Consider the following 11547-nt stretch of genomic DNA (forward strand, 5'->3'; position numbering starts at 1 on the left):
ATTAAATGAAAAACCAAAAACTAAGGTTTTAATGAGAGAAAATCAAGTCTTGAGGTCAAGACTTGATAAATTAGAAAAGACCCTAAAAAGGATGGAAAATATCTTAAAAGGGAAGAATGAGCAAAATCTAGGTTTAGGACAACAAGGGTCATCCAATGGTCATAGAGGTTTGGGATACAAACCTAAAATTAAAAAGGATGTGTCTTCTTACCATAGAGTTCCATATAGTTATGGAACTAACCCTAGGCCTAGTGGTCAAGTCAAAAATACAAGGGAAGTTATCCCTAGAATTATTTTTGCAACAACAAACGTGACTAAGACTTCTAAGAAGTCTAAGAAAGTCATAAAGAAGGTCACAAGGGAAGAAATCCCTAGAGTTGACCTAGAAAAGATAACCAAGGACTCTAAGGAGCCTAACAAGGTCACTAGGAATGTATCTAGGGAAGTTATCTCTAGTGAATACCTAGAGCATCCAAGGAGCACCAATAGGTTTTGGGTTCCTAAGAATATTTTCTCTACCCCTTAGATGGGTTAGAGAGTGTCAACTCCGATTAGAAGGGTAGTTAACCCAACTTTGATGAAGTTGACACTCAGAGAACATTTTTTGTTGGATCGAGACGCGCTAGAGGGGGGGATGAATAGCGCTCGCGGCTATTTCATTCGATTCGTAAAACTATCGGAGTTAAAAAAAAACACGCAGCGGAATAAAGAAACACAAACACAGAGACACAGGGGAATTTACTTCGTTCAGAACCTAGATCGACTCCTACTCGAAGGCCCACAATCCTTGATTGCTTTTCGTGGGCAACAACTAATAGCTCGAATAGAATTACAAGTGAAGTACAATAATCAATAAGAAATAATTAAATTATACCGACGACAATATCAATAACTGAAGATTCAGAGCTCCGGGTCGTCGAGGGGTCGTTGCAGCACTTCGGGATCGTGTCGTTAGCAGCTAGTCGTAGAAGGATTGCTTGGAGTGAGTTGTGGAGAGCTGCTGGTCAAAACCCTCTTATAAAGGGTGTTCAAGGCGCCTTGAAAGCCATCCAAGGCGCCTTAAACAAGCCGAGTCACCCGCGTGGATCAAGCTTGAACTGGTCAAATTTTATCTCTCCAAGGCGCCTTATGCCTCATTCAAGGCGCCTTAAGCAATTGGTTCAAGGCGCCTTATGACTCCTCCAAGGTGCCTCTAGAGTGCTTCGCAGCCAGCTCCAGCTTTGCACCCGAGGCGCCTCCAAGCCCCATGGAGGCGCCTCGGACACTGTTTATCCGAGGTGTACTTTGTGTTTTTGGTACCTGCAAACATGTTAGTCCCAAAATACCTACAACACAAAGTTAGTACACAATAATAGTATGAATATGAAAGTTTGACAGTCTCTGGACTGTCCGGGTCTGACTTTAGATTTTCAACCGGAAATCCTAGGTCGACCCGACGCCTACTGTTCCCTCTACGGGGAACGCGTCCTCACCTACTCCACTCAGGAGATTTACCTGATGCCAGTTCGATCCTCCAGATTGACTGGACTTTTGCTCGGTGCTCGATGCTTCCGGACTTTCTGCTGGACTTCCGCTTCCCGGCTGGTCCAGTCTTTCACCTGGTTCACGACACCAGGACTTTCCACCTAGGGTTACCCCCTAGGACTTTTGCCTGAAGCACTCGACCCACCAAGACTTTCCGCATAGGGTTACCACCACCTAGGATTTTTCACCTGCCTAATCACAGTTAGGACTTTCCTGAAACACCTAGTCAAGCATGTTAGATTACAACACACCTTAACTTTGAATCCTTTGTCATTATCAAAACTCAGGTTCGATCATCGAATGCTTCCCGTACCAACATTTTCAAGGTTATTGTTAACCTTTGAAAATGAAAAGGATTATGATTTACTCTTGAAATGAGTAAAATGTGTCATAATTTGAGAAAATTGATTCTAAATTAAATTGGCATAAGTGGGAGAATCGTAAAGAAATGTCAAGTTGGGATTTTGACATTTTATTGGGAAGTTAAAGGTAAATCTAAGCCTTATTTTAATTTGTTACTCTTTAAAAGAGTAATTTGTGCCAAAATTTGAGGAATATGCTTAATTTAAATTGGTACAATGTAGGAAAAGCAAAGGAAATGTCAAAATTGGGTTTTAGCATTTTTTTTTGAGAAATATTGGGCGATCTAGGTTTAAACTTTAAGTTAGCTAAGGTTTAAGGATACTTAGATAGTCATTCTAGGTATTTTATTTATGCTAAGTTGTCATGCTTGTGTTTGCCCATCATATGTCATGACATCATATTTATTCTTGCACTCATGCCTTATTATGAAAAATATAAAAATACCATGTCATGTCATACATACATCATGTAGTCAAAGGAAATTTTCTTTTGAAAATTATTTATATTTGATGTATGTCATAATACATCATGCATTATTTTAATTCCTTGCAAACTAAGGACAAATGACATTCATTAACAAGTAACATCATTGGTGAATGTTCCTAACCTCAAAATGCCTAGATAGATATGCATGATCCCTATATTAGGACAAAACTAAAGTTTACATCTCACTAAAGAACTATAATATGTGGTTTCGTACACATTAGATACAAGTGAGATGTTAGGGTGATGAACAAAACTCAAGGTGTTAATTAAGTGCATTCTTTTGAGTTTTAAGTTCATCAAAACAACACTAGTTATGTGTTTTCCAATCATTGAGAAAGTTAATGTACAAGTCATGTGTATTGAGCCCAAAGAACATGGTTGGATATTGGTTTTGAAAAAGGGTTTTAAAATGCTTTTAGAAAACCTTGATGAAGACTATCTTTTGATAATAGTCATCATTGAAAAGTTAGACACAAACTAGAAGAAAACACTAAAGTTTTTACAAGTTTTCAAGTTTGTGTCAATCTTGGAAAATAGAAAGTATTTTCATAGAAAACTAATTTTTCCTGATAGTATATTCCCTAAGGAATATATACATGAATTTTCATGATTTTTCAAATTTTGTAGAATTTTTGGGGAGTTTCTGAAATTGACTGAAAGTGAATTTCAGCATTTTCAGAGCTTCAATCGATCACCCGATCGATTGGAGTGCCTTAATCGATCGGGCGATCGATTGAGAAGGCATTTCTAGCGAGCAGAAGCTCGCTGGATCGATCCACCGATCGATCCACGCAGTCTGAATCGATCAGTGGATCGATTCAGCCGGGTTCAATCGATTATGACCCAACTCTAATCGATTAAAATGCTGATTTTGGCTGGGTAAGCTAGAGTTCAGCATTTTTTTTGTCTATATAACCCTTCCTTACCCCTCAAAACACATTTGTATACATTTAGGGGAAGTTTTCATGATGAAAACAAGGATGGATTGGTTAAGGAAGACTAAGTAGAGGCTTAGGTTGAGGTTTGGTTTTAATATTAAATTTTTGAATCTCAAAACTTCTAAATTTGGGTTTCCTATATGTTTAGGGATTCCAAGTCATTGTTGGTGCAATGACAGAAGTTACGTGCATGTCTTTAGGAGGAGTTACTCTTTAATGACATGAAAATCTATTTTTCATACACCTTGGAAGGTGGTTAACCTTTCTTAGCGTAAATGCTCAAGGTTGGGCATTTGAATACAATGGAGAGTGGATTTCTTCATTGTTCAGGTGGTATATGCTCAAGGATGAGCATTTGATGAAAATGAAGGGTATGAGACTTTCATTTGAATCGTGCATGAATATACCAAGTAGTATATGCTCAAGGATGAGCGTTCAGAATAATGAAGGGTACAAGACCTTCGTTATTATGTTGTGAACAATGAGTAAATGTGTAAACAACGTTGGGTAACTCTTCAGAGGAGAGTTTTTGATGTGTGCCAATAGGGGGAGAATGTAGGGTTTAAGGTATGCCTTTATTACCTAAGAGGGAGTTTGCCCTCTAGAAAAGGAGGATAATGGAGGGAATCCTCATTCATATATTGGCATGAAGGAGGTTGAGACTATGAGATTAGCGTAACTTAAAGGAGGTATTGTCAAACATCAAAAAGGGAGAGATTGCTGGTGTAATATTCTCTAGGTCAAGGTTGACCTGGTTGACTGAGCTTGAATTGGTTCAAGCTCGAGTCTTGATGTTTGAGTTTCGATGTTTGACAATACATGTAGACAATACATGGAGATTGTGAAGGAAAGTCAAGTAGGTCAAGGTTGACTGGATAGTTGACTGAAAAATCTTGGTGAGTGAAGCCAGGTGAAAGTCTGGGAGGTTAGGCAGAGTGGAGAATCCTGGTGAGTGAAGCCAGGTGAAAGTCCTGGTGAGTGAAGCCAGGCAGTTGTGGAAAATCCCAGTGAGTAAAGCTAGGCAGGAGAAAATCCTGGTGAGTGAAGCCAGGTGAAAGACCTAGTGAGTGAAGCTATGCAATATGGAGAATCCTGGTGAGTGAAGCTAGGTGAAAGTCCTGGTGAGTGAAGCCAGGTAGTTATGGAAAGTCCTAGTGAGTGAAGCTAGGTAGAAGAAAATCCTGGTGAGTGAAGCCAGGTGAAAGACCTAGTGAGTGAAGCTAGACAGTATGGAAAATCCTGGTGAGTGAAGTCAGGTGAAAGTCCTAGTGAGTGAAGCTAGGCAAGTAAAAGTCCTCGTGAGTGAAGCCAGGCAGGGTAAAGTCTCGGTGTGTGAAGCCAGGCACGAGGAAATCTAGATATGTCAAGGTTGACCAGACATCTGGTGAAAGTCCAAGTAGGTCAAAGGGATTGATCGGATACTTGACACGAGGAGAAAAGTCCAAGTGGGTCAAAGGGATTGACCGGACACTTGGTGAGGGAGTCATAGCAGGTCAAGGGTGATCGGATGCTAGGCATGATATATCAACAGGTCATGGTTGATCGGATGTTGGTTTAGGGGACTTTGGACTTGGTTTTGGCAAAAACCATGAGCTGGATCGATCAGCTGATCGATTGGCGCATGCCCAATTGATCGGTTGATCGATTGGGTGAGTCCCCGCGACAAGCCTCCCCTCAATCGATCGGTGGATCGATTGAGAGAAGCTCGCGATCGCACAGAACAGCTCTGGATCGATCGGCGGATCGATTCAGAGTCTCCAATCGATCCCCCGATCGATTGGGAGCTGCGATTTCGCGCGATAAGCCCTGGATCGATCGGCCGATCGATTCAAACAATTCCCGAGAGAACAAAGGCGCTCTGGATCGATCAACCGATCGATCCAAAGCCTCCCCAATCGATTGGGAGCAATCCAATCGATTGGGATTCGACCGTTGGCGCAGATAAAGTCGTTGGCGAGCGTTTCTTCGGTACTTCTTCGATTCTTCTCCATGGGCGATCACAGTAGCTCACTACAACGATCTTTTCTTCCTCACCGCCAGTTCTTGAAGGTTCTTGGAGGCTCATCCAAGTCAAGAGGCGAGTTGCAACAAGAAGAAGAAGAAGCTAGGGTTTTCATTGTAATCTTGTAAGATTCATTTGTATTTTGCTTCTTTCTTTCTCATTGTTGTATTGTGAGGTTGTAAGGCTTCTCCGCCTTTGGTAGTTACCGAGAAGGAGTGTTTTTATAGTGGAGGGTGCGTGAGTGTGTGGATCCTTGGACTAGTCACCTCTTCTTGAGGTGGATACCAAGTAAATCCCTAGAGTTAGCGTTGTTGTTTGTGTTTCTTGTATTTCCGCTGCACATCATCCCAAGAAGCGAGCAACGACGAGCACGACGATTGCGACGAGCTATTCACCCTCCCCCCTCTAGCTACATTTCGGTCCTAACAGTCTCCATGGTAGAATACCAGAGCCCAGGCGAGGGGTCTAAAGGCTATGAAGAACTGGCCATTGCCAGAAAATATGAAAACAAAGAGTTCGACGGAGAGAAATACAAACAGAAAACACTGCGAGCGCGGGAGAAATACAGAAAGCTACGAAGGTCGCAACAGATGGAGGATAGGGAGCAGAGAGGATTCGGAGGAGCTTACAGAAGAGTAGCCGACGCTAGGAGAGCAAACGGTCGCCGGAGTACTGGTCACGTAGAGGAACGTCGGCAGCTATCGCGGAGGAGGCAGAGTAAGAAGATGAAGCCACCGCTGCAACTTTATAAAGCTTGTGCTCGGCCGACCGGGGTCGTCCGATCTAGGTCACGGAAATCGGAGCACGGATCCATCCATTGAATTCAAACCGCCAAACGTCACATCAACGTCTGTCGCTTCGGGCGTGCGGTGACTGTAGCAGCGACACGTGGTGCATGCCTACAGGGCAACATTTAATGAACGCCATTAACAGGCATGGCCGCGTGCTCGGCTTTAATGGAGATGATTTGCACAAATTCCGAAGGAATTCGGCTGATGTCAGCGTTAACCTCTCTCAACCAAGGACAGAAACTGCAAATTGCTCCAAGTGCGAGTGTGCGGAGTACTGATCGGTTTCAATGAGCAATCTCAGGGTTGTCTGACGCCCTCAGACGGACCGATCGGAGTCCAACCAGCATCACGACCGACCGATCAACCGATCTCCAAATTGGCTTGTCCAGTCAGTCAGACTTGCAACGTCCTTCGATTAGACTTGAGTGGGAGGCATGTGATCTGGTGATGAGGAGGGGCTCGCTCAGCAAAGGGGTCAATGGCACAGTGGAGGTCAAAATCAAGATGGTCAACACCCCGATAGTCATCTTCCGATCGGGCAACCCCCTTTCCCGACCGGAAGGAAGAATCGCCGAGTCTATATGAAGCAGATGTTAGCACAGCTCGATCATGTACCGAGCTTCCGGCGCTCAAACAGACAAGGTATGTGCCGAGTGGCAAGCCCGCTCAAACTCACATCGGCAAAACAGTGACGACTGAGTAGACTACATTCCGACACACCTTCTCCGTTCTGCATAGCAGCAGAGCCCGGATAGTGGGATGTTGGTCGAGTGGCCATTCTGCTCGGCCTGATGATAAGATCGCCCAGATGGTCGAAGTTGGTCGAGCGGCCATTCCGCTCGGCCCGAGGACAAGATCGCTCGGACGGCCGATAGCTGGCCTGGCCTAGCGACTCTTCCGCTCGACCTGTAACAGACAAAAGGAGGATCAGAGGATATCCTTCTGGGAACCTGTGCTGCCAACAGACGGCATGCTTGGCGGCATTGTCAGGCAGAAGATCGTACGATGGAAGTTTCCGCTGTCTTGTCAGAGATATGCTCGGGTCGTTAGGGTATGGTGTCAAGGACACTTTCCTGACACGTCTCTTCAGAGTATGCTTTGAAGAGCGTATGCATCTCGAGAAGCGTGCACGCACTCCCCGGGAGTCTTATATAAAGACCCCCCAAACTTCGACGGAGGTATGTATAATCTCTATTGTAGCTATAGTTACTCTACCATTTTGCTTCCTCGTTTCTTTTACATCGCCGGTGTTTAACTTGAGCGTCGGAGGGTCATCGTCGGGGAACCTCTCCCCGACTCGGCGCTGGCGTTACCGTGATTGCAGGTTTCACTTGCGAAAAGTCCACCAACGATCAACAGGAGTACCACATCTCCAACATCCATCGTCTCGATTCTCGGACAGAATTAATATTTATGAGAAAAAATATCCATCACTTCGAATCTTGAACAAAATCAATATTTATGAGAGAAGAGGAGAGACTGCAAGGTTGTTGTTAAATAGAAAAGCAATATAGGTGTTGAAGACAATGTCATAATTGACCTTGTTACATATCCAGAATTATATAAGAAAGTTGATAAAGGAGGTATACTCATTCTTGCAAACTATCTCTTTCGTTCTATTTTTTTTTTTCTCTCTATCTTACTTGAGAGGTTTTATCGGAACAAGATCATCATCTTCTGAGACGTATTGATCTTGGACAAAATCATTCAACATGATATGAAGAACAAAAGGGTCAACGTTCAAAAAATACTCAACTACGGACATTCAGATCCTATCTGATCAATAATTTATGCATATATAAAATTTGGTTTTCATAATATTACGGGCGCGGCAACTAACTCCTTTTGCTTCGGGAAGTAGCTACTGGTCTTACCGCTGAAGGGGTGAGTTAAATGAGTGGAGTGGCAAGTGGAACGGGTCCGGTCCTCAGTGAAATACGGTTTGGCAATGATGCTCCAGAAATCAGACGGCCAGGATTCGATCTCGCACACCGCCAACGCATAAGGCCACCCACCACGTCGGCCCGCCCGCTTCTACGCGGTCGCCGACGCCACGCCCTCGCTTCCGCCGTCTATGCTACACGTAACCATGCCGTCGCAACGTGGTTCTCTATGCCAGCCGCTGCTTTAAGCTGAGACGGAGGTCACGAAGGGACATGTGTCGACCGCTCAATAGGTTATTGGGTACAAATACAGCACATGTGACGCTCGGTCCCCGTCGGCACCGGGCATTTACGTACTGATACACCTCGCGCTGGTAAATTGCACATCACCCCTTCAAATGCATAAATTTAAGAAAGGGTCTCGTGGAAAGAGCTGCGGGACGAGTGAATAATGAGGAGTAGTTAATACTTTATAGTTGATACGAGGATGGGAGGAGCGGCGATGGCGATGGCGATGGCGATGGCGATGGCGATGGACAAAACGAATCTACGTCTCCCATTCGGGTAAAAATGCCTGCCGCTCGACGACACCGCAACAACAAGATGTTGCCCAAATTAGAAGTTAGAAGCAGCTCTCGTTCTTCTCTCATGGCAGACGAAATTAGCAGCAAGAGCGATGGCGGGAACAGGGGGAGTCAGCGTGGCAGTGGCGGCCGGGGGCTGCTGCTCGGGAAGTACGAGGTGGGGCGGCTGCTGGGCCACGGCACGTTCGCCAAGGTGTACCACGCGCGGCACGCGGGGACGGGCGAGAGCGTGGCCATCAAGGTGCTCGACAAGGAGAAGATCCTGCAGAGCGGGCTGGTGGCGCACACCAAGCGCGAGATCGCCGTGCTCCGGCGCGTGCGCCACCCCAACATCGTGCACCTCCACGAGGTGATGGCCACCAAGTCCAAGATCTACTTCGTTATGGAGCTGGTCCGTGGAGGCGAGCTGTTCGCCCGCGTCGCCAAGGGCCGCCTCCCGGAGACCGACGCGCGCCGCTACTTCCAGCAGCTCATCTCGGCCGTGGCCTTCTGCCACGCCCGCGGCGTGTATCACCGCGACCTCAAGCCGGAGAATCTCCTCCTCGACGACCGCGGCGACCTTAAGGTCTCCGACTTCGGCCTCTCCGCCGTCTCCGATCAGATGCGCGAGGACGGCCTCTTCCACACCTTCTGTGGCACTCCAGCGTACGTGGCGCCGGAGGTGCTCGCCCGCAAGGGTTACAACGGCGCCAAGGCCGACATCTGGTCCTGCGGCGTCATCCTCTTCGTCCTCATGGCCGGCTACCTCCCCTTCCATGATCCTAATTTCATGCTCATGTACCGCAAGATCCAAAAGGGCGAGTTCCGCTGCCCCCGCTGGTTCTCTGCCGACCTCGCCCGCCTCATCTCCCGCCTCCTTGACACCAATCCCGCCACCCGCATCACCATCCCCGAGATCATGGACAATCGGTGGTTCAAAAAGGGCTTCCGCCAGTTCAAGTTCTACCTCGAGGACGACAAGTTCCACAGCCTCGACGACGCCGCCCCAACCCAATCCCCTTCACCGCCGCCTTCCTCCGACGACTCCGAGTCCGATTCCGATTCCGACTCCAATTTCTCCGTCTCCACTTCATCTTCCTCTAACTGCAGGCGTCGGCAGGGCCTGGGGCGGCTCCCGCGGCCAGCGAGCCTGAACGCCTTCGACATCATCTCCTTCTCGCCGGGGTTCGACATCTCGGGCCTGTTCGAGGAGCAAGGCGAGGAGGCCCGATTCGTGTCGGGCCAACCCGTCGACACAATCATTTCCAAACTGGAAGAGATCGCCAAAGTGGTTAGCTTTACGGTGCGGAAGAAGGACTGCCAGGTGAGCCTGGAAGGCACCAAGGAGGGCGAGAAGGGGCCGCTCACGATCGCAGCGGAGATATTCGAGCTCACGCCGTCCCTGGTGATGGTGGAGGTGAAGAAGAAGGCCGGCGACAAGGTCGAGTACGAGGAGTTCTGCAACAGGGAGCTCAAGCCCGGCCTCAAGAATCTGGTGTACGACGAGCTGGCAACGGCGGCGGCCGCCACCAGTCTGGCGTCGGAGACTCAGTAGGACACAACGCCACCAAAAGCCTTCTCGCTTTCCTCCATCCCAAAGATAAATCCTACCGCGCTCTGTAACAAACATTCATATGTAAATTGGACATGAAGATTATCTATTATCTTCAATCATTTTCCCTTTCCTCATATCTTGATCACGCTCAAAATTTGTCCCCGGCTATGGTGCCGTAGTAGAACATTCAAGTTATCATCCAGGTACTTACGGTTCGAACCTCAGTTACGACGTATTTACAGAAATTTTTCTTTCAAATGAGGAGCGTAACAAAAGGATACTGGGCTTCTGGGTTAGCCGTCACGTGCGCTTCTCGACTAACCCATAACGTGCGCTTCTCGATTTACCTGATGACCAGTGGGAAACTTTCGTGGGATCGGGTTGGTCACCTCAGAGATAGTCAATGAGGCTAATTTGGATTATCATTTTAAAGAGGCACAACATCATCTCCGGGGTTATAGTGTCACGATAGAACATTTAAGTTGTCACACAGGCATCCGCGGTTCAAACATCAGTTACGGCATATTTGTAGGAATTTTTCCTTCAAATGGAGGTAACCAAAGAATATTGGACTTCTGAGCTAGCTGCCGTGTGAGCTTCCCGATATACCCTGGTGATCAATGGAAAACTTTCGTATGATCGGGTCAGTCACCTCCAGGGATAGTCAATGAGACTAACTGGGATTATTACTTTTTAAAAAGACACAATATCTCATTTGATAGACTGGGTTCTTCTCTGTGTGGCAAAAAATGATAAGGTTCATCTTATTAGAACTTGGGATAATTTTAATGTGATCAATTAAGTTAGTTAGGTTCTGTTATATTTGATCCTTGTGTCACGTCCCAAGCATAAGATTGTCCAACGAAAATCAAATACCATATTCTCTATAGCAGTTACAAATAAAACCAGTATACAATGTCACAAGGCTACTCACAAGCTATCAATAGCCCACACGACTGGATATAAAATACAATCACGTAGTTATATACACATCCCACACAATTAGAACACGCACAACATAATCACGAAGTTATATAGTAAGCAATCCAAATGATTATAGCAAAACACAGCGGAAGTCACAAAATAACGAACGTAAAATCACAATACAACTAACTGCGAGTCAACCCGACTTGACACAACTACATCAAAATAATTACAGAAAGCCACAAAGCTAAACTCTATACAAAAGATATATATACATGAATAAGTTCAAAGCCAATAATGCAAACGAAAGCAATAATAGAAAAGTCGCTCGATGTGACATGGGACTGATGGACAAGATCTCCAGGAGACTCCATAAATCCTTTATCTGTTATCTGGCGAAAAAAAATTAGTTTATGAGGCAGTGAGTGCAGGAACTCAACAGATAATAGATAAATAGTGCATAAGCATAATATATATCTAGAGATTCAAATATATACAGTCTTATAGGGAAAAGTATC

At 45.9% G+C, this 11547-nt stretch overlaps 1 protein-coding gene across 1 annotated transcript; it reads left to right on the plus strand.

Moving 5' to 3' along the window:
* Positions 1–7760: 7760 nt before the first annotated feature.
* LOC122045677 (CBL-interacting serine/threonine-protein kinase 12-like) lies at positions 7761–10239 on the plus strand. The gene has a single exon (XM_042606002.1). It carries the CDS (start codon positions 8558–8560, stop codon positions 10103–10105), a length of 1548 nt encoding a protein of 515 aa, XP_042461936.1. The 5' UTR covers positions 7761–8557; the 3' UTR covers positions 10106–10239.
* Positions 10240–11547: the final 1308 nt, after the last annotated feature.

Source organism: Zingiber officinale, chromosome 2B (genome assembly GCF_018446385.1).
Source record: "Zingiber officinale cultivar Zhangliang chromosome 2B, Zo_v1.1, whole genome shotgun sequence".
In the NCBI taxonomy this organism is placed as follows: domain Eukaryota; kingdom Viridiplantae; phylum Streptophyta; class Magnoliopsida; order Zingiberales; family Zingiberaceae; genus Zingiber; species Zingiber officinale.